This window comes from Athene noctua, chromosome 2 (genome assembly GCF_965140245.1).
Source record: "Athene noctua chromosome 2, bAthNoc1.hap1.1, whole genome shotgun sequence".
NCBI lineage: Eukaryota > Metazoa > Chordata > Aves > Strigiformes > Strigidae > Athene > Athene noctua.
The window spans coordinates 125253304-125281083 of record NC_134038.1 but is presented as its reverse complement, the minus strand read 5'-3'; the positions used below and the strand labels follow the sequence as shown (position 1 = coordinate 125281083).

At 38.3% G+C, this 27780-nt stretch overlaps 1 protein-coding gene across 1 annotated transcript in view; it reads left to right on the top strand.

Moving 5' to 3' along the window:
• LOC141957916 (macrophage mannose receptor 1-like) overlaps positions 1-25496 on the top strand; it is a 32575-nt gene extending 7079 nt beyond the window's left edge. The window contains exons 8-30 of the mRNA XM_074900192.1: positions 160-314; positions 1256-1369; positions 2069-2184; positions 2979-3127; positions 3558-3757; positions 4151-4272; positions 5978-6065; positions 6868-7012; positions 7493-7528; positions 7617-7786; positions 8492-8559; positions 10092-10192; positions 11422-11564; positions 13093-13207; positions 14397-14545; positions 15882-15984; positions 16876-17108; positions 18718-18883; positions 19899-20051; positions 20490-20606; positions 22024-22191; positions 24126-24167; positions 24586-25496. Coding sequence (XP_074756293.1) covers positions 160-314; positions 1256-1369; positions 2069-2184; positions 2979-3127; positions 3558-3757; positions 4151-4272; positions 5978-6065; positions 6868-7012; positions 7493-7528; positions 7617-7786; positions 8492-8559; positions 10092-10192; positions 11422-11564; positions 13093-13207; positions 14397-14545; positions 15882-15984; positions 16876-17108; positions 18718-18883; positions 19899-20051; positions 20490-20606; positions 22024-22191; positions 24126-24167; positions 24586-24815 — 3083 coding nt within the window. The 3' untranslated portion in view covers positions 24816-25496. The remainder of the gene's footprint in view (positions 1-159; positions 315-1255; positions 1370-2068; positions 2185-2978; positions 3128-3557; positions 3758-4150; positions 4273-5977; positions 6066-6867; positions 7013-7492; positions 7529-7616; positions 7787-8491; positions 8560-10091; positions 10193-11421; positions 11565-13092; positions 13208-14396; positions 14546-15881; positions 15985-16875; positions 17109-18717; positions 18884-19898; positions 20052-20489; positions 20607-22023; positions 22192-24125; positions 24168-24585) is intronic.
• The last annotated feature ends 2284 nt before the right edge of the window (positions 25497-27780 follow it).

Genomic DNA, 27780 nt, shown 5'->3' with positions numbered 1-27780 from the left:
CAGGTCGCTTTTTAATCTGGAATTGTACTGTTGCTATTATGCATTTAATCATTGTAACCATGAACTTAAACCTTTTTTAAAAAGTCCTTCTTCAGTCAAAAGTGGCTGTGAGATGTGATTGTTCCATTTTAAGACATACCTGTACCTTTGTGTTGCCAGAGGCAGATGATGAGCTGTGGATTGGTCTAAATGACTTCAGAGTTCAAATGTATTTTGAATGGAGTGATGGGACACCTGTGACTTATACCAAATGGCATCATGGAGAGCCAGCACACACCCAAAATAAGGCAGACTGCATCGTTATGAAGGGAGAGGTAAAAATCCCTCTCCCACTTTCATGCTTTCTTCTGTCCTTTGTGTTCCAAAAAAAGGTTAATGTGTTAGGTTAATGGTTGGACTGGATGATCTTCAAGGTCTTTTCCAACCTAGAAGATTCTGTGATTCTGTGAAAACATCTGTGACCAAAAAATGACAAAAACTTAAAAGGGACAAGAGTTTCAAGGGGTTTTATGAACTTAGTTTAATTCAGAATATCTTAGTGTGGAGGGAGAATGGCAACCAGATCTAAGGAAGGTATATGGTGAAGACCAGAAGCAGTGCTCTACACTGAGACTTAGTCTGCTCTGAAAAGGTTATAATAAATCTCCCATCTGAAACTGGTTGAAATAACTCATTATCCATATTCAACATGGCTGATCATAGCTGCATAGTACAATTCTTGGAGCAGGGCCTTTCTTATGTTTCCCCTAAAACACCTACAACAGAGGTTTATTAGAGTTACTTTGGAGGCTCATTACCAGAGACACAAAAACTTAGGTAAAAGAAGTTCTGTCTTGTTGCATACTCAGTATAAAATGACATCATAATACTATGGAAAAAATATATTTTTCATTTTTTATGTTTAGTTTATCCAACATTTCCTTGCTATTGTCATCTGATTATATGAACATAATAAATACTATGCTGGTGAGAATAGAGTGGAACAGCATGGTTCCTTCCTGCTCTCACCAGCCACTGAATCTTTAATACATCCAACCCTCACTCTCACACCTCTGAGGAAATGTGGCCCTTACTGTCTTTATTTTGTTCCCTATTTGGGAGTTTTGGAGAAAGTAGCAAGGCAAGGAAGAGAGCTGAAACAGACTCAGCCGTACGAAGAGAGAAGGGTTCTGTGTGAGGACGGTGAATATTCCTGTTGGATGTGGATTTTCTCTAGATTTCACTTCTCTTTGTGATTTCTTCTTACCATGCTCAGGATGGATCCTGGGCTGACAGTGCTTGTGAAATAAAACTTGGTTACATCTGTAAAAGGAATCCTTTGGCAGAAGAATCGGGTGCAGACGAAGTTACTTATCCAGGCTGCCAGAAAGTAAGTGTGAAAAAAAGCATCTTACTTTCTCTCCCATGACAGTGAATATCACAGAAGTCAATTATTTTGACTGTTCTTGATGAAGCCCTAGAAAATTGTTTATTTCATATGTACTGATGCTTATTAGACTAATGGGGAAATTTTTTCTTTACTTACCTGAAACATAGATCGACTTATTTTTTGTATTCCCTTACATGTGCACTTCACTCAGCTCTCTTCTAGTGTAGAACCAGTCACTTCACCTATAAAAGCTGCTCTCTGCAGAGCACATCAGTATTTTTTCACACTGCAACTCCCTGGTCTTGGGCTGCATGTAGCCTTCTCAGTTTAGTCTATCCTCCACAGGAGGCAGGAATATTTGAGCCGCCTGTTTTGCAGATTGTAGCCTCTTACAACAGCTACACTTACACAATGAGAAGGCAGAGCAGGCTTTACTCAAGGAGCTGCAAAATGGCAGTGAGTGTGCTTGCCAGCTTCAAGTCAGAACCACAGCTCACTGCTCACAAAGACGCCTTGTGCATCCTTTATCAAGGGGCAAGACACGGAGCTGTGGTTACAAATGCTATGTTTGATTATCCCCTTCATTTCTTCTCATGGATTCTGTGGCTAATTTTGACTTGGGGTGTGGTATTAACGTGGCTTTTGGAAGCTGCACAATCTGACAGCCCCTTTGTGCATCTCTGCTGTTGACACTGGCAGGGCTGGATGAAACATGGCTTCTACTGTTACTCCATGGGGCAGTTACCAGCAACATTTTCAAAAGCAAAACAGATCTGTGAAGGAAACAAAGGTTACCTGGCTACTGTGACAGACAGGTATGGAAACATAATTCTTGTCCTTTCATACGTGCAACCAGGATGGAAGGACAAAACAAATCTCTTCTAACCTTGCAGTTATTCATAGTGCCTAGTGTGACACCAGTCCTTTGCTGGAAAAATTATAGCAGAACTGAAGAAGTATTACAAAATACATCAGGAGCTTTTATGTCATCAATACATTCAAGCCATTGCTACTGCACACCTATACTGTTGTTGACTCCAGAAATTAAATAATTGAGGCAACTCCCCAACAACGCTAGCTTTCCAGATTGTTTTAAAACTTATTGAACTGAAAATAAACAAATAAACATGGAACTATTTCTTTCTTCTGGTTTTGAGATTTTCAGCCTTTTCTTTGGAACAGGCAGATCTGGAAATTTGCCTTTCTCAGAATAAAGTAGAATTTTCCTCAGAGTAACAAGATTTAGAGATATAGACCTTATCATAAAGCTCAGTAAAACACTGTAGTACTTATTTATACAGAATAAATAACATATATGCATTAACATGAGTATTGTTTGGTTTGTGTTTTTCATTGTGCAGTACAAATGGAGAATAGAATTACTCTAAACTCTAATATTAGTTGCATTACCAAAATATATAATAAAAATTAACTTATATGACACTTAGAACTATAAAATTAATATCGTTACCCTTGTTTCAATCCATACTTATCTTTTCCCACATATTAACAAGTCACCTTAACTTTACCACGTTTGCTACAATGAACTGTTTGAAGAAATGAACAAATGATGCTAAAAATGTGATACTTTGATGCTTATTCCTCACAGATATGAACAAGCTTTTTTGACTTCTGTAATTGGATTCAATCCAGCAAAGTACTTCTGGATTGGTCTCTCAGATATGGAGGAGCCGGGGACGTTCAGGTGGGCCAGTGGGGATGCGGTCATCTTCACTCACTGGAATGCAGGAATGCCTGGTATGTGCTACGGGGGGCCACTGACTTTCTGGTCTGGTGGCTCAAGAAGTGAGGGTTTGAAAGCTGCAAAGTGGTTTATAAACTCTTCTGTCACAAAGCAGCAGAAACAACAGTGCAACTTTTCATTTGTGCGGCAGGGATTAAATAAGGAATGGTGGTAACTCTTTCCAGTAGACCACCTGGGACTACATGTGTCTGTTGGTATCATTTGCTTTTTGTTGTTTGATAGTTTTGATAAACGATTCACAGTATAATGTAAAAGGAATTTGATAAAATTTCTTTTTATGATTTAATTGAAATGCACGTGAGCTACTGTGAGCTATTGGCATCCAAACCCAGTGGGGACAGGTAACTCTTAAGTAAGTGGCATATGCTTTGAGAAGATGCAGCCATTTATCAATAAGGTTTAAAAATTTTATGTTTCATGAAGGAAGGGAGTCAGGCTGTGTGGCCATGATAACTGGAACTTCAGCTGGATTATGGGATATTTTGAACTGTGAAGAAACAAACATGTTTCTCTGCAAGCAGCTGGTGGCGGGAGTGACTCCCCCTCCTCCTCCAACAACAACCCCTCTCCCGTCATGCCCAGAGGGATGGCAATCCGTTGCTCAGAGCAGCTCCTGCTTCAAAGTAGGTGTTTAATTCCAGAATGCAGATGTTTGTAATTTCCAATGAGAATATGTTTCATTTATGTCTGGAAGGTGGATTTTACCCTGCCTAATTGATAGGTAGTTTCTGGTTACCTTGCCTAACTGATAGGTACCCCAGGTGGTATGGCTGGGAACTGCTGGAAAATGCTGTATGTAGGCTGTACTCAGTTCTGGAGTCACGGGGACTCTGAGATGACAGGAAAAGCAAAGTTGCAATAATCAAATTTGATAGATGACCACAAGCTTATGGTTGCACAATTAAATAGTAAAGAATAAAACTAGAGACCAGGAGACCAGAAGCAAGAAAGAAGTCTAGAATTCTGTTTCTAAATTTCTGTAATATGCAGCAATTTAATTGTCCACTTTTTTACAGATTTTTCAGGGAGGAAGGGAGAAAATGCAAACCTGGTTTGGTGCAAGAGATTTTTGCAGAGCCATTGGAGGAGATCTGGCATGTATTCACAGTGAAGAAGAACAAAACCTAATAGCTGGCTTGTAAGTATCTGCACAGGCTGTTGTTTAAATATAGGGAAAAATTATTTTTAAAATGATCCTTCTGAAAGACATAAAGGACTTCTGGTGATCAATTTCTACTTTGCAAAGATGGTGTATATCATTGCAAAATGGCAGAAGGAATTGGGTAGGAAGAGGTGAGCAAAAGGGTTTCTTGGCAGGCAAATGGGAAGGTAGTGCTATGCATTGAAGTAGCCTGAACATACACAAAACTTGAAGAAGGATCATTAAAATTGGTTACAACTCAGTTTGGTTCAAAAAGATAAAACTGATCATTTTAGCTCACTGAAAATACTCTCGATTAAAGGAATAGTTTGTGCTGCTTTCCTTCCTTAGTTAAAGAGAAAATTGAGAAACTAAGGAAAGCCTGACTTAAGCTTATGAGTACAGACAAGTCTGAATTTGGATGCCTAAGTGTTGTGGTTTGAGCCCAGAAGGAAACTGAGCAGCATGCAGCCATTCACTCACTCCCTACCCTCAGGAATGAGAAGGAGAAAATAAAGCAAAAGGCTTAGGAATGGACATAAGGACAGAGAAGGGTGATTCACCCATTACAGTCACAGGCAAAGGACAGACTCGTTAGGGGAAGAAAAAGAGCTTCACTTTAATTCAAACACTAACAAGAGCAACAACTAACAGACAGAATGGGACGGTGAGACATGTTACCACATCTTAAAAACACCTCCCCCTCACCCCTCCCTTCCTCCTGGGCTCAGCTTTGTTCCTGATCTCTCCAGTGGTGCAGGGGACAGAGATGGGGGTTACAGTCAGTCCACCACTCCTTCCTCCTCAGGGGAAGGACTCTTTATGTATTCCCTTGCTCTGGTGTAGTGTCCCTCTCATGGGAGTCAGTCCTCTGGGAACTTTCTCTGGCATGAGTCCTTATCCTTCCCATTCCTGTGCTGCTCCAGCATGGGTCACCCCCCTGTGTGTTGCAAGACTCCCAGCACCAAACTACAACTGCAGGGGCTTCTTCCTTCCATGGAGTCCCAGCCTCCTTTGGGTGCAGCTGCCTACTCTGGTGTGGGGTCCTCCACAGACTACAGGTGAATCTCTGCTCCTCTGGTGACCTCCATGGGTGAGGGTGGGGGCGACCCTGCTGTCTCACCACAGAATACAGGAGGGGTCTCTGCATTGGTGCGCCTCTTCCTCCTCCTTCCTTCCATTGACCTTCGTGTTCGCAAAGGTGTCCTTCTCACAACTCCTCCTCACAACTCGCACAACTCCTCCTCTCAGGTTCCCCTTCTTAAATACATCATTGCAGAGGTGCAGCCACCATTGTTAATTGGCTCGGCCTTGGCCAGAGCTGGGTCCACCTTGGAGCCAAGGGAGCTTAGAGAAGCTTCTGGCAGCGGTCACCACTGTAGCACCCCTCTCTGCTACCAAAAACTCTGCCACACAAACCCAGCACATTAAACTACTTGGTGGAACCAAGACCTTAAAATGTATTTTCATTTAACTCAGTGTTTGTGGACTCATGACACCTGTGATCTTTCCCATGAAGCTCTATGTTTCACTGCTCCTGGCCACATGCAGTGCCAGGGTGTTTTTCTCCACATGACAATTGAATGATTATATGACTGTCTCAAATGATACTTCAAGCATCAAAACACTGAGAATAATGTAATGATAGACATTCTCCTTCTCTATTTCACACTGTCTGATGGTCTATATTTGTGATCTTCAGAAACAGAGATTATCTTCATCTATCTTACTGGATGGGGTTAAGTGCCTTAGACTCTGACAGTGGATTTATATGGAGTGATGGCTCACCAGTGAGTAAATAATTTATTGTTTCAGCTTTCTGTCTAATTTTCCATTTATATCTTGAAAGACAGCTCTCATAACTCCTCCTATACAAGCCACAAGTGTCCTTAAATCTTTACTACCTGATTCCACTCTAGGAATTAGTTTCTATCTTTTTGTAATATATATTATCAAAATATAATATATAATTATAATATATAAAAATATATAATTATTATATATTGTATTATCTATACATATTTATCTTTTTATATATTTTTAAACTTTTAATGGTATAACATTTAGAATAAAGAAATAACACCAAAGGTGATGGAATACATCTCTTGATCTAAGCAAATCTGCTTGTGTTCGTCTCTATATTCCTATTTGTCATTTACTGTTAGAAATAATTTTGTATGTCTACACAAGCTATGTTTTGTTGCCCGTGCCATCTTAAGTAGATCAAGGTCTGCAAGGCCCAAGCCCATATGGCAGCACTGATGGATTGTCTCAGATTGAAACATCAGAGCAGGATAACCAACATAGTGGTCAGAGGACAGTATTTAGATACTTCTTTCTAGAACTTGACATGAGAACTTCATCTCTCCTGATAACAAAGAGGGCAACAACTTCTTGGTTTACTAATGTGGCTTATAAATACACAGATGAATCATGCTGTGCAAGGGTCATGCCATTCTCCTTACAAGGTCTGGCATCAAAGCACGAGACAGACCGTGAAATCAAATGAAGTACATTCTTTAACAGGATGATATAAGACAATTATTTTCACTTTAAAAGGAAAATAGTAACAAAACTGTGTTTCCACTATAGGTAAATTTTGAAAAATGGGCAAATGGAGAACCAAACAATTATGATGGAAATGAAAAATGTGGCGTGTTTAGTGGCTACAATAATATGAACTGGAATGATTTGTTTTGTGAACATATGCAGGACTATATTTGCCAAATAAAAAAAGGTAAGATAACTTTCTTCCTTGAGCAACTTTTAGAGTCAGAAAAGAACATCCTTTCCAGGTCAGACCACACTATCTGCACATATTAGAGCCAGCTATGCCATCAAGCACTATGAAACACGTAATAAATTTTAATTTGAAAAAAACAGGTGAAAACTATTAATTCATCCATGAGATACATGTGTAGTTGTGGAATGTATATACAGCATGTTGAGGAAGTGAAATACAGCAGCCTAAAAGTGGGCATAGTTTCTGTAAGCTTAACTTGTGATCAGTTCTAACATGGTATTTTGTTGAGTGTAACACTTTTTTTTTCAGATATTCTGAGAAATTCTGTGAATGAATTATGAAAAATAAGCATACTGAGTAACCCTTAAGATTAATTTCATTACTTGGAATTAATATGTTAACAACTATATAAATATATTTAGTTGAGAAATGCCTAAGAAATATAATATACTCAGATATCGATTTACATTGCAGGAGCATCACTGAAGCCAGAGCCTACTTCCACATTCGGTAAGTCTTGTACTTCCAATAACAGAAATAAATTAACAGATAATGATGTTAATTTCTATTACAGACTGTTTAATGTCTTACCTCGCAGATTATGAATATATTGTTAGTGAAGATGACTGGATAATATATAATCATAAGGAGTACTACTTCAGCAAGGAACCAATGCCTGTGGAAAAAGCCAGGGACTTTTGTAAGAAGAATGGTGGTGATCTTGCTGTCATTGAGAATGAAAGTGAAAAAAATTTTCTTTGGAAATATGTAAGAACCATGTTTTACTTCAAAAATGCTCTGCTCTGTCCTGCACTGAGGCATCTATTACAGCTGGCTTGTGAAATATTAGAAAGTGGTTTCCATCATAAAAAAATCTGTGCCATCTTTCATGGGCTTATCCGCTTAGAGCTTTACCATAATCATTATTTTGATAGATTGTTTCATGCAGACAAACCTCAGCTTCTTTTTGAGAACATTCTCAGGGTGTAACTTTCAAAAAACCTTGCTCTGTTTAGCTGAAAGCTATGGTTACTATGTTTTGTTTTCCAACTCATTCTTTTCATAGAATTCAGGAAAAGCTTTTTCTATTTTTTGTCAAAACAGATTTCAAATTTTCAGGAAAAGATTTAAACTAGAATATTTTCTAATAGGAAAAGAATAACCCGATGATGATATGCTCTTTCAGAAATAGTTTTATAGTATTAAAACCAAATATGATTCCATTCTTTCCTCCACATGACTAAGCATTAAACCCCACCATTTACTTGTAGTCTTTCAGCAAATTCTCAATATGTTTTCCTAAATCTCTTAAAAGTATTGCTCTATTTTATAGTCTACCTAAGAGGTCATTCTTATCTTCTTAACATAGCTTTTTGCTTAATTTCTTTTTCATTCCATTCTGCTTTTTTTTTAAAAAATATAAATACTGGATTTTCTTACAGGTCATTAAGATTCTTATTTTTTGTGTTTTAGACTTTCTATAAAGACTGGGGAAATAACTTTTATATTGGCTTAAGTGTGAGCCTTGACAAGACATTTCGGTAAGTAAAATCAAATTAAGTTTGTCAGACTCATAATGTGAATATCTGTCATGGCTATCTGTTTCCCTTTCTTTTGGCTCTATACTCTGCTTTTGCATTGTGACATTGAGATGTTCACTCACAGTCAGTGTGGTGCCATCCTCTTTTCCTTGTTAGATGAAAGAGCAAACTGATTAGAGGTCTCAGGAGTATTCCAGATGGTACTTGCAGACATTACTGAATATTCAAATTATCAAAAAACCCTACAAACCTGCAGTGAGAGACATCATGGTGGTTTTTTAGATGTGAAATATCCATACTGGAGAGTCCTTGTCTTGAGGGTATTTTCCAGATGGTTCTACTGTCAGAGCCCAGGGCAGGACAGCTTCAGACTATGTGGAGGCATTACTCTTCTACAAATATCTTTGGAAACAAAGTGCCCTGGGAATGTCCTAAACCTCCCCTGGAGCCTTAGATGAGTTACAGATGCATTTTCCCTGTGGGACTCTTCTCCCCTCCACTCCTGCCTCTTTTTACTAGTGCCTTCTCCTGTGATTTGAAGCTTGGTCAGATGAGTCTCAGCCTCTTCATTTCAGTCTTTCTTCTGTTGCCTCGGAATGTCTTGGCCACAAGCCACAGACACCGGATAGTCTCATCTCCTGGAGCTCCTGCTTTCTACATCACATCCACTGCTCAGAAAACACTGCTCTTTCTCCAGTTCTCCCTTGCTCCCTCACTAGTTTCATCCTCCTCCCTGCTGGATGACAGTCCCGCTATTTCTCTTTGTATTATGTCTCCCAGTTTATTATGTACTGTTTTTTCCTATTCGGCTCAGGAGATTTGCAAGTGGAAGCAGCTAGGCATCCTGTTGAATTCCTTATTTGAAGTTTACTTGAGAAAACATGCATACAGTTGCTTAGTCTCCAAAACTGGAAAAACACTAAATTTCCCTGGAGCTGCTGTCTGGAGGCTCTCAGTCTTGGCAGATTCCCAGTTTGATTTTTCTCCTTCCACTGAGGCTTTTTAATTTTTTTCTGGCTAGTGTTTGAGAATAAATTTGTGAATCACCAAACTAGGAAATGATTGTTGCACAACTTGAAAGCAATAACTGTGTAATAAAGATTTCCTTTGTTTAACAAAATGGTTCCAAGTGGTCCTCAATATGTTGTACAAGGCTCTCTCTTACCCTACAAGTTCTTATATTATTACTTTTGGATGCAGAAAATTACTGAAATAGGCTCAGGTTTCTGTTTCTGTGCTCCAGAGAAAGATATTCTTGCTACACTAGTGTGTTTCCTGCAGGCTCTCAGTGCTCAGAGACCAAGAAAGGCTGGGACTACCAGTTGAGATGATTAGTTCAGACCTGGTTCAAGTCAACAGAGTAGGTAATTGATAGATATATTTTTTACTAATCCCAGGTGGAAGGTCTTGGCTTTCTTTTACCGGAGAACAAGTATAGGAAACTTACAATAGAAAGATCTAATACATCCTTTACAAATAAATTTTAACTAATTCAACTAAGAGTTATTATTCCTCCAAATTACTTCTTTCAGGTGGATGGATGGAACTCCAGTGAACTATGTTGCCTGGGCTCCAAATGAACCCAATTTTGCAAATAATGATGAAAACTGTGTGGTCATGTATACTCAAACAGGTGGGTGCTGTCACAACATTCAGTCTGCACAGTGTGGCATAGGCTTGGGAGGGCTGCATGTGCAAGGCTGGGTGAGTTGCAATACTGAGCAGGATGATGTTTGAAAGAGTGTTTAAAAACAGGAAAATAAATCATTCTTTTCTTTCATTTACTCTCTTTACAAAAATTGGACTCTATGTAGCTAACACATTAGATTACATCTGCATTTTGATTCCTAGTATTGTCAGAAAATTTCAGTGTGAACTAATCAGTTAAGAATCAGACCGTCTGCAGATAGAATCAGTATTGTTTTTCCTCTAACCTCTGTCCATTTTATGACTACCTCTTGAGGACGTCAGCTGCCTGTTATCGTTTGTGCAGTGCCTAAAAGTCTAGGGCTTTGGCATGACGTCTTTATTACTAAACAAAGTTATACACTATTTTAATGAAAATAAATACAAATAAATAGAGTTAGAAGTAATTGTGCTTACACTAGCCAAGCACTTAGTCTTTGGAACAGTTAATCTCTTCTACTACTAAACATTTCTAGTCCCAAAATCAATAGCTGAGGTAATCTTCCTAGGCTCTGTTAGAGGTCAATGGAAAGAAGTAAACAATTTGGGGGAGTAAACATTATGTCTTGTTTTGGAGATCTTCTTTAAGATGAGATGAATTATGTCCTGAACTTCACTGAATTATAATGACAATATCTCTATTAAACATAAGGTGTGATTAGCTCTGCTTGTAGATAATTACCTTGTAACTGTCTGAAGCTAATGAAATTAATGTTGTTTTCTTATTCATTCTTTATTCATAAAATGGGGGAGATGATGTTAATGTTATATTCTTACATCACACTCCTATTGAGAGAAAAGATACCTTTAAGACTGTAAGAAGCTCAGGTAGTAAGGTAACAAGGACTCAGTACCTTATATAGACCAGAGTCACCCTAGAGATCTTACAGATCTTAGAGAGGTGAATTGAGCATTTGAACTAAAACTCCCCTTTGGCAAAGCTGTGGTTTTGCAATACTGAAATATTTCTGTTCTCAGACAAAATATTCATATTCTGGATTATGCTGGAAACATGAGTACGTAATGAACATGCATAAAGATTACTCATTATTCCTGGGGCAGAGAAATACAAAGACTGGAATTCTACTTCCTATGATAGATTTGCTTTAGGAAAGGGCACTTTTCATCCCAGTCTCAGTTGCACTTTTTTTTTCTTTTATTCTAATTTGCTTTCAGGTACATGGAATGATCTCAACTGTGGCAGTGTTGAGTTATTCATCTGTGAAAGGCTTAACAGTACTGTTCGTCCAACTGTTGCTCCCACTTTACCACCACCAAAGGGTGGATGTCCAGAAGACTGGCTCCTCTTTGATAACAAGGTGCAGTATGAAATGTCAGTATACTGTATTCTAAAAAGAGCAGAATAAACCCCATCTTTGATTCAATTTTTCAGCTGTAGCAGGGTTTTCAGTTATCACAAAATAAGTTCTGATTGTGTATATTTAATGACTCTAAAAATACGATTCCTGAAATAGAAATTATAACTTCTATTGGGATCACAATAGTTATGAGGGAGGCCATGAGACATACAAGAATAAAACTTCATCCTATATTTTTTGCTAGTGTTTTGTGTTTCCAAGGATGACTGAGCAGCTTTCCTTGTGTGGAGCTGGTTTATGTTCTCATTTACTGTGCTGAGCTTAGCTGGTTGTCATAGGATGCCTGGACAGAAATTCATTCCTTGTCTACTATGCACTGGCTCTGAAGCCACTAAGGCACCTTTCCTTGAGCAAATTTATCCATTTTTTTTCTGTAACCAAACACTTTTTAAGATTTTTAAATAATCCAGTTACAAGCTTCACCAAACTTTATTATGTAAGATCACTCTTAGCCTTCTCAAAAGACAAAAGTTTAGGATAAGAGTCTGTATGTATTTAAAATTCATAGATCATCATCAACAAAACTATAAAAGTTATAAGGCAACAGAGTACTGTTGAGAATACACCTAGCAAAGAAGATAATCCATCATTCTTCTAGTTCTGTCTGTTTTCCTTTTGGCTAAGCCAAAATATGATTTCAGTTTGATAGAGCTCCTTTGTTTGAAATCTGCTGTCTGCTGTCTCCTCTTTCCTTCCCTCTCTCAGTCCTGGGGAAAAGAGTCACAACCTCAGTTGTTCCCTTTCATGGTGCTCTCTCTAGCTAAAATGTCTCTCTCTTCCCCACCTCCTGGAAGAGGAGCTTCCAAAGGCTCCTTCCTTGACTCTGCTCCAGGTGTTTACACATCACTTCTGACCATCATGGAGCTATCTCCCTTTTGCCCAACTTTTACCCCAAATTGCTAGATTAATTTTTCTGTTGCTTGCTTTAATGAACACATTTAGTTTGCTTGACTCTGACAATGTTGTCTAATGATGCCTTGGTTAAATCTCATAGATCATATTATAAGAAATGTTAAATTCGTGGTTTTCTTTGTAATGTCAAGATTATTCTCTTTCTGTCATTATCTTGTGAGAATCAAACCTGTTTTGACAAACAGGGCAACAGAAGCTGAGATGTTTAGCTTCAATAATGTATCTTATCCTTGTTTGTTTTCTGAGGTCTTCTTAGGCATTCCTTCCACAAAGTCACACCTCAGAAGTGGGTTCAGAAGCTTTAACATAATTTCTACAGAAATCATTAGACTGCTATATTCTTTCTTCTAAGTGTATGCTAAAATATTGGGGTTTATACTAGGTTTATAGTACATATCTCTTCATAAAGACCTATGGACAAACTAGAAGTCCTGTTAAATCAACTAATCTCCTTTTTTGCTTAAAATATCCAGTTTATCTTGTTAGTTACAGAAATGCTTTCACCAGGAATTAAAACATTATCCAATTACAGATTTAGCACACTTCTCTTTTTCAGTGTTTCAAAGTATTTGGCCTTAATGAAAATGATACGTTGACATGGCACGCTGCACGGAACAATTGTATTAATTTTGGAGGAAACCTGGCTACTATATCAAAAAAGGAAACACAAGGTATAAAGTACCAATGTTTTGATACTGGATGAGCCATCAAGTAATTCCTGATAAAAAGACTAAAACAGATGTTATGCTAGTATTTATGCCATATTAATATAAACTTATCTTGAATGAGAAATTGTGCCTTTGGAAAAATGCTTGCATAGGATTTAGTGTCTTGATTATCTTTTAAAATCATAACTTTGGGGTTAAAGTAGGACATACAAAGGAATACTGTTCAAAGAGTAAGATTTGTATTAGGGGCCTGTCATATAATAAAATATCCGTATTTAAATTTTTTTAAGCATACATGTAAAAATAGCACACAAAGGGAGTAATATCCGAAGCAAATCACTATGCACCTAGCTGCTGAGCCAAATGTTGTGGGTGTCAGTGGAGGACACATCCTCAGGCAGCAGAAGGCTCCAGTGCTGGAGTCCCACATTCCCCTTCACCTTGTTCTGTTGGACTTCATCCTGCTGGTCTTGCTGCTCAGCATGTTACAAGTTTTTTAGTGAGGCCTCATGTTTGCTCAGAAAAGGTAGTTCCTCAGGTCCTGAGGGCTGCACATGGACTATCTCCTAGCTCACTCCATCAGTGTTTATGATTTATACTTTTTTCTATAGCAGAGGAAGGACATTCTTTCAGTGGAAAGTCAGTCTAGGCAGGAGCTAAGGGAAGCATCATCTTGCCTTCCAAAAAGCTGAGATTTCAGTACATACGTACTTGGTTAATAAGTAGTTTTATTTGTGTTATGCCTGTTTAAAATTAAGTTATTAAGTCTGGTTAACAAAGAAGTTACCAAAGAAAAAAAGAGAGTGCACATTCTGTAGACTTATTTTCTATATGTCAAGGTTTAGTGTGCTCATGTTAATTTCTGTAATACCATTAAAACATTTTCCCTGCTTCCTCAGATGATGAACAACACAGAAGAACGTATACATAAATTCCTTAAAAATATTTGAAAATAATGTTATGTATCAAAATTTGCCCATCTTTGGGTTTGTAAATACTTTTTTGGACTTTTATATGAACATTATATGAGGTTTTTAAAATTTATTTATTTTATTTTTATCGTAAGATTACCACTTCAATAAAAAAGAGAAAACCAAAACTCCTCATCCTGTTTCCAGGCACCCTAGAGTCTGCACTGTTAGGGAAAGCTGCATTCAGTTTCCCTCTGTACAATCTGTCTTTTTTCCTTCAGCTTTCCTCATGTCCCTCTTAAAAAATGCTGCAACTGATGCTTGGATTGGACTGAATGACATAAATCAGGAACACACATTCTTATGGACAGATGGAAGTCCAGTTTACTACACAAATTGGGCAAAAGGTTCCCGAAGTTATTATAGTAAGGTAAACACTCAAACATTATAACTTTGGTAGATGAAAGTATGTAGCTACATACAACTGTATTTTCTGTAAAGTTTCCTTTATTAAGATTTTTAGTGATCTTGTGGCTTTTGAAAACAGAGTAATCATGTAAGAGATCTACCTTCACACTTTTTTTTCAACTTCTGTGTTTTGTCATGATTTTTTTGTTATGAATCTGGACAGACATTTGGAAACATTATGTAAAACTCAGACAAGTGAGCTTTTCCCTCACTTTACCATCACTGAACAGAAGACTCAAATAAAACATAGCGTAGCAGTAACTGTATAATTTGGGGATTATATTGAGTATGGATAAAAATAATCAGATAACTGTGTGTATTTACATTTCTTGACACTGAACTTAAGATAAATGCATTGAACAAAATCCTCAAAAGGAGACTCTAGATCTTCCCTTCTCATTTTTATCTTCTCCCTCTATCAGATCTTCCTTCAGAAAGATCTCTTCTGCATGCTTTGAAACTCAGCACTGTTATACCATTTTGTGTTTAATTGCAAGACAAAACTGAATGTTATTCCATGATTTTAAAATGGCTAATGTAGAATACTGTACTTTATAGTACTACTCTTCTACTCCTGTGCTAGCTGTACTAAGTTTCTCTCTTTTTTGTAACAGAATTGCTTTGAGTCCAGCTAAAATGGGGAAAAGTTATGTGAGGTCTGACCTCTGCTGCCATCCAAGCTAGAGCTGGGTTTTGGGATCTCCAGGACTTCCCCATTTCACACATCTATATGCTTTCTGTAGAAGGCTAGGCCCATTTCCCTACACAAGTTGTTGCTCCACATACACCTCCCTTCACTTGCAGCCAAGACCTGGGACTACTGCCCCTCAGGGGGTTTGGAGGCAGCATAAGGTTAGGCTGATATGAGGTGGGGAGAGCAGCTGACTTCTGCCACAGAAAGCCAAGCAGCATCTTCTCATGCTGTGGGAGGAAATGGTCAGTGTTAGGTTAATGGTTGGACTGAATGATCTTCAAGGTCTTTTCAAGCCACACACACACACACGTGTGCATGCACAGAGATTATATACTTACAGATAGTCCCAGTCACTTCTTCCTGCCTCTATGTTATGCTTTGCAACTCCCTCCATCATCCAAGTACGAACTTTCCTAGGGCTGAGTTGTAAATGCTATTATCATATTACTGCTCCTGAACACTGCTTTTATGAGTTCATATATATGACCTTCATATTATTCATCTCTGTGTGTCAACGTGTGATAAGTGAGTCTGTATGTCCAGCAGGAGTAAGGACGTTTCCTATCAATACCCATCTTTCTTGTTAATCTCATTTCCCCTGTAGGATGACTGTGTCTTCATGATGAAGAACCCTATTGAACAGGCAGGAAAATGGAAAGATCAAGAATGTAAAACAAGCAAAAGCTACGTATGTCAGAAAAATTCTGGTGAGTTTTCTTTCACTACTTTCTAGTACAGATGATTTATTGTGGTTATGTCAAACTGGTGTTAAAAATGACTTTCCCTTATTCAATCCTATTTTAACTGAAATTAATCTGACAACATCACATGCACTATGGAACATTTTTTTAAAAAAGGAGCACCCATTTTATTTTTTGGAGAAAAGCTCTTAGCCTTTCCTATTTTAACGACTGGACTAGTAAATAAAAAAATATAAAAGGCTACAGATCATCATGTATTTTACTACTTTTGATCATCAGGTGGGAGAAAAAAAGAACAGTATTTTATATGAGTGAATTCTTCAAAACTGAAATTCTACTGTTATACTTAAAAGCACAGCAACTTCTTTATTTTGAAAAACTGCCCTGCTTGATTTACTTTACAGTCTTACTCAGGCAATTTCATTAGCAGCAGTTATATCCCTCTGCTTGCTTAGGATGTGCTTACCATAACCTGTTCCCTGTCAGAAATACAACAAATGCTAATATATCATGGAAAAAGTGGAGAAATTGTTCCCTTTAATGCCCTACATCATTACAGTATGCTCTGGGAAGGTCTAGAGCTTACAAGGTATGTTCCTGGAGGTGATACAGATATTTATGTTAAAAGGTCACTCTGACAGGAATTAGAAAATTTTGTCACTGAACACGGAAACATGGCTTTCATCACTGCAGTGATAGTTGGGACACATCTTAATTGATTATTCCAGTCTCTCTTAATTACTTGACTACTCCAATACACTAGATCTTCTCTCAGTGTTATATATCTAGCTATATCTATAGTTATATCTATAACTGTAGTAGTTATTATAGATATAACTATATCTATAGTTATATCTATAAAACATTTGACTTTGTTTGTTTGTTTGGTTGTTACAGACCCCAAACTGCCAAACTCCCAACCCATAATTCCAATGTTTGGCTTTAACAATTATGGCAATGACCGCTATGCAGTCATCAACTACAAAATGAGCTGGGAAGAAGCACAGAAGAACTGCAGAGATCAGTTTGCAGAACTCGCCAGTGTTTTGGATCCTTACGTTGAATCTTACCTGTGGTTACAAATATTAAGGCATGGGGAGCCTGTATGGATTGGTTTTAACAGCAACACAGTGAGTCCATCAAATGCTTGTGACAATTATAGTGCTACCCTAGACTGGCAGAAATCAGCCATATTTCTTGCTCAGAGGTTGACAGGATGCACTGCTGTGGTCACTGTTTGCTCCCATGTGAGTGCTATTGGTCAGATCTGTGTATGTGTGGCAGGCATCAAAACTTTGCTGCCCTCCACTTCAGGGGTTTTACACATCTAAATGTTTGGCCATAATGTAAGTGAGAATTGCCACAGCTTGCATTTCAAAGGCCACCAAGGATATAGCTGCATTAGACAGTGGTTTCAGCAGTAAAAGCAGCTATGGAGTTTCCACGTCCTACACCATGGTCTACCACACGCTCATGTGGGGGAGCATTTGTTTGCAAAGACACATTGTGGCTCACACCACGGAAACAGCTTAGGTTAAAACCAGTTGTTTCTTCATGAGGGTATTTTAAGTTATGTTTTAATTCACAGCCTAGCACTACAATATCTTTGTGCTGGGCAATAGGGGAAATGGCGAGGTGCAGCACAAAGGTGGGAGCAGGCCTCTGGCAATGGGAACACCTCAGGCTGGCTTCTGGAGCTGAAGACAGTGCCTTGTGAAAAACTGTCATCAAACTCAGCAAAGAGTGGAAAGGTCTGAGAGAGGAAGCATCTATTGGGGTCATGTAAAAAAAACATGAGAAAAGATGATGTAGCTGGAATATTTGTGAAACTGGAGTTGTGAGGATATTAAGAGGAAAGAGGTAGAGCCAAGGCTTGGTGAGGCACAGGACTGAGAGAGGCCACAGGTGCTGACGTGAGAGGAACTGGCGCTGCTCTTCGGTGAGAGCAGGCACTGGAAAACCAGGATTAGACAGAAATCTGGGATGAAATATGGTCAAGGACTTCAAAGGAAAAAGGACAGGAAAGGAACTGGCACAAAGAACTAGAAGGGAGCTTCCCTCCAAAGATTGTAGGAAGAAGGGCCTAGGCTGCACAGGACAGGGTGACAGGAGCCATGGATGCGACTAATGTTGGTCATCCTCTGCAAATAGTGGTGAAATTCACTGAAAAAAACCATGCTTAGCTCATCTCTAGTAGCTGGTCCTTGCAAGAACTAGAAACCTATCACAAGCCCTGTTAACATGGGTGGCACAGGTCTGTGGTGCGTGCCCCGTGAAAAATGTCATCAGTATTCATCTCTCCAGTGGAACATCTGCTTTTTCTGTTTGCTTTCTAATTACATAGAGAAGCCTGTGTTAGAGGAATGCTAAGAGCAGTTTCTCTGCAATCTGTAGTTGATCTTTGTGTATATGTGGACTCCTTTGATCAAACCTTCAACTGTATATTCACATTGTTACCACAAGGACCTTTGCCCATTTAGTGAATGAGATGGATGATATGAATTGACTAGCATAGATTGTGTACTAAACGAACATCTGTAGGACCACTGCCCTAACTGCTGTGGAGAGTGGTAATCTGGACAAGACTGTTATGTATTCATGACAGAGGATAAATTAATTTTGTGTGAGAAACTATGATTCTGATTTTTCCTAATTTTTACATACTTTCAAGTGCAATATTAATGTTCTTTCCATCTAATTGTTGTATGTGACATAATCTTTATTGTCATTTGCTTTTAGACTCGTGGCCATTACATATGGTCAGATAGAAGGAGGAGCAGGTATCATAACTGGGCCAGTGGAGAACCAAATAAGAACACAGCCTGTGTCTATTTAGATTTGGATGGTTTTTGGAAGACAGCATCTTGCAACGAAACATTTTTATCTCTCTGTAAACAATCCGATGGTAAGTTGTGAATGGGAGAAGTGTGATTTGGGAGACTGGAATTTAAATTAATGGTTTTATTTGAATTTAGCTTCTCCTCATACGCAAAGACTGTGATGGATGGTGTATAACTTGTGATAAACTACTGCTTTTGTTGAGGAAGACCTCTCAGATCCAGTCTGTCTTGAATGATTTCCAGACATTTCATTTCACAGGCCCGTCAACACATGCACATCAGAAAGAACACTGCAATATTTCATGCCACATGCAATAGTCCTTTTCTGCATCCTTGTTTATCAAGAACTGCAGAATTGATCAACTTTAGCCTAACTATAAATATATTAATTATGTATTTTTACATTTGAAAGTATCTTTTGTAATATTGGAAGATAAGAATCTCCTGTCAGTGTGGCAGCTGAATCAATTAATTTATATCTGTTGAAAGCCTAAGATCCTGGGAAGCTTCTGCTGGGATACTTCAGAGCTCAAATATTGCACCTAGTTTTCAAACATATTTTAAACTATTTATGAAATTTATGATCTCTGCACCATACTTCACAGCATATTTTATATTAATCTAAATTCTGCTTTGGCTTTACTCAGGTGATACAATAGGCTACTAATACTACTTTTACATGGTTTAGGATGTATATACAAGGAGAGGTACTTGGAGCTTCTCTGACTAACCTTGCTACAAACTGGCTGACCACTGGTGGTGGTGTCAGATCCTTTACCTATACTGACTCATTCCTCATACTGTTTCACAAGTTTTAGGTACAAATTTTTTTGCCTTGCTGAAGACAATAGCCATTAGACTGTTGTAGACCTTCTTTAGCAGATTGGAGAACCAACTCCAATGAGTATAGTTTATTTCTGGTTTATCATGTTTAATTCAATCTTGTATCAATAGTTAAGTCTATGGGATATCCCTTTTCCTGGAATCACTATCAAATTGGTAGAGCTGATGTGTGGTACAGGAGTATGTGTTTCTCTTGGCTTTTAGGACCCCACTGAAACTTCTTTGTCTTCCTAATAGAATTAATCCCTAGCGAGCCACCACAGCTTCCTGGTAAGTGTCCTGAACCGAAGCGTGGTAGATCTTGGATTCCCTTCCGTGGTCATTGCTACTATGTTCACACCACTTCTGAAGAAAGCTGGCCTGATGCTTCTATGATGTGTATTCAGATGGGTAACTGCCTTTTTTTATGATAATATTTTACAGGTTGTTTGTGTGTTTGGTTTTTAAATCCAGAAACAAGAGATAATACATATATTTGTGTGTATGTATATCAATTATAAGCTACAGCTAATTTAAATTTATTATCAAGCTTTTCTAGTATATGAAAAAGCTGATCACAAAACATATCATGATTTATGGGACTGGACTTGAAAGAATCAGACAGGACAGCAAGCACTGCTTCACTGTTGTTGTTAGAAGGGGACGTGCTGGAACTTGTAGGCCATAAACCTTTGGAAGCCTGATAAGGAGAGTAGAGAAGTGCTGATGTGGGGGAGAGTTACTGCCCCTGTGAGTCATGCGGTGCAGAGATGATTGTTTACTGAGATAATTAATGTCTAATGGAAAACCTTGCTGAAATTCTATGCAATATCTAATTCATATTTTTAGGTGCTACTCTGGTTTCCATAGAAGATTCAGCTGAAATGGACTTTCTCTTACTTTTTTTGTCTCCACTTGCAAGTGACTTCAGAAAGTTGTGGATAGGACTGTTCAAAAATATTGATGGTAATTATTTCACAATGCATACTGAGGTGAAAACAAATACTAAATAAACAGAATACTAAATAATGCTAACATACTAAATACTAACATTAATATAATAAATATTAAATAAATAATCAGAGAGAAATCAACTGTTAAATGTTTAATAGCTTTTCTGCAAAAATACTTAAAACATAAACAACCAAGAGGTCTACTCTTTTTGTATCTTTACTGTAACTAGAGTATATTTAATTCTGTAAAAGATTCTAGCTTAGCACTGCAGTAGAAGATTAAAATATTTCCTGTCACTTTTTTTTAACTCAAATTGTTTGACATTTAACCAGTGTTAGTCTTTTAAGAAAAATGTTGTCTTGTAATTAAAAGCCGAGGCAGCCTTAAATTGAAGTTTATTTCTAAACAACACACGGGATAGCAACTCATATGAGCTACCTAGCAATATTTCTTAATCTAAATTTCAGCATTTTTTAATATTTTTTTTTGTGGAACCTTTTATTTTGATTAATTTTTTTTTTTTTTTTTTTTAAACTTCAAATTTGATGCTGTTTTCTATATCATTGTAATTCTGAAACCTGCTTTTCATGGGAGACTTTGAGGGTATATCTCAAGAGTGAGTCTAGACTGGGCTACAGTGAATGGCCTGGACCATGGCTGCCCAAGTCCCCATCTCTCACCACCAGCAATGGCAAGCACCTTGTCACATGGTGGGCCAGGTTCGTATGTTCTACTTGAAAACTAACACAACAAAAGCAGTGATTTGTTTTTGACCTGGTCCACTACACTGCCACACTGCTACATGCAGTGCAAGCAGAGGCAAGAGGAAAGTCCAGCTTCAGATGGGAGACAGAAGAGGTATCATTGAGGCAGTTGCAAGTTATATCATGATATGTTGCCATGAAAGCACACCTTGAGGGAGCAGAGATGGTGATAATTCCTACTTGATGGGCCTCAGCAGGAGATGAGCAGGGAGTTATTATTAAAGAGAGCTGATACAGTCTCAAAAGATAATTGATTAAGCTCTAATAAAGCAGCTATTCACTGATCTTGGATACACACATAAAGAAAATCTCCTGAGCAATCTGGATCCTTGAACTGCAGAGCATGGCTCACACAAGTGCTCGGCTTTTCTTAAGGCTCCCAGACACAGATGAGCTCTGGGCACAGGAGCTACAAGTCCTCAGGTAGCCTGGGCATGTCTTCCTTATATCACTGACAGGCATGGCCCTGAAGGGTAATGGAGTTAACTTTGTCTGTGAACATTTACATTTTGTACACTCCCATCTGAATATCTGGCTGTTAGAAGAGTGAGACCCTTCTGTGATACTAATTTAATCAACTAATAAATTCCATATCTGATGTCATTGTGCCCTGTAGAAAAGAAATGATTCTTCATTCACTCACTAGGTAATACTTTTAATTTTAGGGGAATGGCTATGGACAGACAGAAGTGCTGTAGAATTTGTCAACTGGGAGAAAGGAGAACCTACGGTAATTTTTGATGAACACTGTGTTGACATGGATGTGTCAAGTGGAACCTGGAGGAACTATTACTGCTCTGCTGACCAGAATTTTATTTGCAAAATCCCCAAAAGTAAGTTCTGAATTTCTTTGCACTGGGTTATTTTAGAAGTAGTGGTTAATATACATCAAGCCAAACTGCTTATGCACTGGATATGTTTTATGCATTGATGCTGATGTTGATTGATGCATGATGCATGATGCATTGATGCATGTGCATCTGCATCAGAGTGAGGAGTAACTTCTTTTAAGGACAGTGAGATATAATGTTAGAGAAGAACCTAAGTTACTGTTTCCCCCTCTCAGTTTAAAAGCATTGATTTCTTGGCATTTGCTGTACCCTGGGGTAGGGGAGCCCATATCACCTGTTGAGAGTATGGAGAAAATTCAATGGTTGGAGTTCAAGGGGCAGTATATGATGAATAAATGACTAAACTAGGGCTGAGAAGAGTCAGACACTCTTCTGACAGCTAAGCTGAGGGCCAGCAGTGCATAGTTACTGCACTCCTGCAGAAAGAAGGTAGGTGCTGCTGATGGGGTTTGTACCAGCGAAGTGTGCTGGGATCTGCTGGGTGACCAAGCAGAAAGAATCAAGTGAAGGTGGGCAGTGGGACCCAATTAATTTCTCGACACAGGCATAGAGAAACATGCCAAGACAACCAAACAACATAGTGCATTTAATTTTTAATGGTTACTTGTGGCCCTGTGGTTTTTTGGATGTCAACCCATACAAAATCTGAATGTGTCACAGGCTGAGATGACTCCCCCTTGCGTACACAGCAGCGTTGCATAAAGCATGAAGAATGTAAATCTGCACACATGCAGCTAGTGTGAGTCATTGTATACACATGGGTTCAGCTGTGTGTGCACACATCAGCTGGGAGACAGTATGAAATAGGGCTGGTATGTCATTGGCAAACAGATCCTTGCACAAATATAATAGATATAATGTGGAACCAATTGAGTCCCCTGCTTGTGGGTCTCCAAATGTTGGCAGGTTGACAATGGAGTCATCCATGAGCTTCGTAGGGCCCAGTCAGACAGTCCTGCAAGCAATTAACTGAATCATATTCCTCCAGCAACAAAGGGAGAAAAAAGAGGTTGCCTAAAAATACAGCTTAAATACTGTTAAGTACAGATGTGCTTTTCACTTTTACAAGTATAAAAAATCGAGTTCTTCAGTGTGAGATGTGAAGCCATACACTGTGGAAGTGTAAAAACTTTGAATATCTGTCTTCCCTACGAAAAAAAGTGTTCAAAGCATTTAATAGTAAGACAACAGTTTGTGGATTTTTTTTTAAACAAATAGTTTTAACAAGAATATTTCATGGATTCAGTCTGAATTGCTAGGAAAAATGTTTTAATATATTTTTCATATCTGTGTACTGTGTCCAGCTCCGGGGTCTCCAGCATAAGAAGGACATGGATCTGCTCGAGCGGGTCCAGAGGAGGCAACAAAGATGATCAGGGGGCTGAAGCACCTCCCCTGTGAAGACAGGCTGAGAGATTTGGGGTTGTTCAGCGTAGAGAAAAGAAGGCTCCAGGGAGACCTTACAGCAGCCTTCTAATACTCAAAGGGGGCTACAAGAAAGATGGGGAGGGACTCTTTGTCAGGGAGTGTAGGGATAGGACGAGGAGTAATGATTTTAAATTGAAAGAGGGTAGATTTAGATTAGATATAAGGAAGAAATTCTTTCCTGTGACGGTGGTGAGACACTGGCACAGGTTGCCCAGAGAAGCTGTGGCTGCCCCCTCCCTGGCAGTGTTCAAGGCCAGGTTGGACGGGGCTTTGAGCAACCTGGGCTAGTGGAAGGTGTCCCTGCCCATGGCAGGGGGGTGGAACTAGATGATCTTTAAGGTCCCTTCCAACCCAAACCATTCTGTGATTCTATGATTATTTAAAATTTGGTAGAAATGCAAAGTAAAAATTATGTATGCAGTATTTATTTGATCTTTAAATGATTGCTTGCAAACTGTGTATAATATATATATTTTTAAATTTTTAAGTTATTGAAGTTGAGCCAACCCATGATTCACCTGTCAATAAAGGTAAGTTTGTTTCCTATAAGCCCATTAAACATAAATTTCAATAACTTTATAGGCATTTATTATTTACGAGTAAAATTTTCCCCCGAAAAGTTTCATTTAAATATCCATTTAACTGTCACAGATTATTTTATTTTGCATCTGTTTAAAAGTTGAGCTCTTCTCTCAAACTGGATGTCTTCTTGATTTTTTTTTTCTTTACAAATGGTATACTGTAGTACAATATAATGCTCCTTTTAAAAGGAACATAGAAATGATTGAGCCCAATTTTGCATTGACCATCCAGAACATGCATCAATTTTAACTGCTGTTATAGTTGTTCAGTACTTTTCACTCATTTGGTTTACTTAGGGAGATGTTTGTTATATGCAATAGCAGTCTTTGTCCATTTCTAGTAATTGTTCTGTTTTGTCTTTCACAGCATCAAAAAACAAAGCTGCTGCTTCATCTGCAAATAGTTTAGGTGGGATGATTGTTATACTGATCTTCCTTCTGCTAACAGGAACTGGCCTTACATTCTATTTCTTCTATAAAAAAAGACGTGATCGACAAACAATTACAGCCAGTTTTGACAATGCCATATACCGTGGTGATGCTGAATCAAATTGTCTTGTGACCAATATTGAACAAAATGAGCAGGCAACAGTTTAATAAGTAGGGTAATCTTGGGCCTGATTTTGAAAGGAATTAAAGCACTGGAGTACAAGAATTCTTAAGGCAAAGCGATTTTCTCCTATGGAATTTCTAGATCATTTTGCACAGGATGCTTCTTGCTTTCTGTACTAGCAGGAACAAGCAATCTTGCAAGGCAGATCCATGGATCTGCTCACAAACTCTGTACCTGGGCAAACTGTTGAGCATATGCATAGACCTGGAGCTATGCTGTGTGAGTGAACACTCAGTTCCAGTCTCTGCATGGGTCCAGCATCACCTCTAGATACAAGAAGAACCATGCTCACCGCAGACAACTGTGAGAATATGGTCCTTATCATGTTTCAGAAAGTATATCTGGATCTGTAGGTATCCTGAAAATGCCACCCTGATCTCCAGCGTAGACTGGCAGAATTGCACAGGACGGGACCTCCAAGCTCACCTGGTGCAGTCCCTGCTTGAAGCAGGACCAGCTCCCTGTCTCAGCCAGGCAGACTGCTCCAGTTCCGTGGGTCCACATTTTCCTTTTGCTACTGAGGTACCCACAAAACCCCTTCCTGTTGCCTGTAATATCTGAATTAACATATTTTCCTCCTCTGTATATGACTGATAGAAAGTAAAGTGTAAATTGTTTTTCTTCTGCTATAATTCTGTAACATAAGAAACATAAGCAACTATAATAAGAGGTTGGAATATATTGTGAATAGAAATATTTTATCATTTAAATAATAGAAGAGGAATCTCAAATGATTCTGCAAAAAGCAGGGGGGGAGGGGGGGGAATAGGCAGGATAAATTATACTTAATTCCTACCTGGAAAAATTACATAAAATTTATTCTTGAAATCTCCAATGCCAGTAAAGATTTCATACTTTTTTAGGCCATTTCTTCAAAGTCTAATGAGACTTACCATTAGAAAGTCTTTTCTAATAACCAAATTCCCCCTGGCCAAGTTGGTTTTAATTCTCTGAGTATCATTCCAGACTTCCATCATGATGGAGATGACAGCATTGCATGTCATACTGGTCTACTGGTATATTCTCTGGGTTCATAAACCCAGTATAATAACACAGTAGACTCACATGTAGGGTCTTTTTTTTTTTACCTTTCCAGTGTATTTCATACCAAATGTAAACAAACAAATGACTCAAAGTTCTTAGTTTAGAGAAGGTCCTTATTTAATTTGATATTTTTTGATATTTTAGGGTTTTGACAGATTTAAATTTTGTTTAAATTAAAATATTTTATGTGTGTATGAAATGCATGTAAATAAGTTTTTATTCTATGTTGTTGGTTCACTAAATGGGCATTAAAAAGCTGGTTCTAAGTAAAATTTGTGTGTCTTCTTAAACAGAACAATTTAACATCCATTTTTCCTAGTCTAGCATGTTCTGAAATGGCCGTTGCTATTTGTCTTTACTGTCCTGTGAAACAGTGTGTATTGTTGCTTCTTTATCTCTGACATTTGAAAGTTTACCCTAATGAACATATAATGAAAGTGGTGTAATTTAGGACTAGTGTGTTATACAGCTCTAGCAGTTTCTGAGACAGATTCTTATGTATTTGATAGCTCTTGTCACGTCTCCTCTCCATGTTTTCTGATAGCAACTAGTTCTTCCCTTTTTACTTCACTGGCTACCTCTTCTAGATCTGTGATCCTTTCTGCTGTTCCGTTCTAGACCCTTCTCTATGGTATGTAGATCCTTCTGACAGTACTATTTCAGGTGAGATCCTAACAACACTGAGCAGATCAAAAAGATTAATCCATCATTGTAACACTTGCTATAAAGGACCCTTCTGTCTGAATTGTCTGAATTGATTCTATAGGATCTATAGGTTTGGATAGAGAAATGGATACCAGAAAACAATAGGCCAAAGACAGGAAATGTGCATAATGAGAAGTTAGTTTTCAAAAGTTTCCAAGGACTGATAGGCTTTATAGACTACTAGTCCTGTTCCCTCTATGACAACTGAACCAAGAGTTTGTTGGGACTGTAGAAGGCTACTAGTGCACACAAGCAGCAGTGGCTGCTATCTGATAATGAAGAGTACGACTGAGGGATTTGCCAGACATCTCAGAATCCCCTGGAGTGGCACTATGGCTCTCTGCAAGTGTGTATACAGCTGGGATTGGCTTCCAAATATTACTCCAACCAGGTAGCAGTCTGTGAGTGACTGTCTGTCAGTGAACTCTGCGAGTGAAGGTGTGAATGTGTTACGTGAACAGTTATTTGCTATTTATTATAATAGCTCTATTATATTAGTAATAACAGCTTCGTGAAAAAAATACCCCAAACTTGTTCTAAGAAATATTGGTTATGTTCTGCATTTCCCTCCATCTTGATCCCCTATCAGTGAAAAGGGAATTTACAAGAAACTGTGGTCTGTCCATCCAGGTATGATGCTTTTTCTTCTCAAAGTTTATGTTTCCTCTCACGATTTTGACTCTAAACTCCTCTCCTGCAGGTAGACTTCCGACAGAAAGGTGTGGCTGCCACTTTATTTCATATCAAATCCTAGCTGATAGGCGCACTCCAAGAAAGCTCCTCAGATGAGACACATCTATTACCTAGTTTAAAGACACTATTTATACGGACATTTGAAATAGGTGCTCATCAAGGTGATTGGAAATGTACCTAGAAACAGATATGCGGGCATGAATGTGTCAAAAGCAAGATTTTTACTGGGTCTAGAAACCTTCAGGGTTAAGATGCTGTAAACAGGGGGACCACAATTTGTCAGTTTGTCCAACTTCTACATAGATTCTGCATTTGGGCTTACATGCAATATAATAGCATTTATAAAATGCATCTCAACATAGACAAGATGTGTACACCTACTTTCTCAATTGCTTGCCCTTTCTTTATATTTTATATAGGGAGGTATTTTAGAGAGAATGTCCTGTTTTTTCTCACGAATTTCATTATACCCCTAAACTATAACATGGCTGAAAAAATAATTGATTC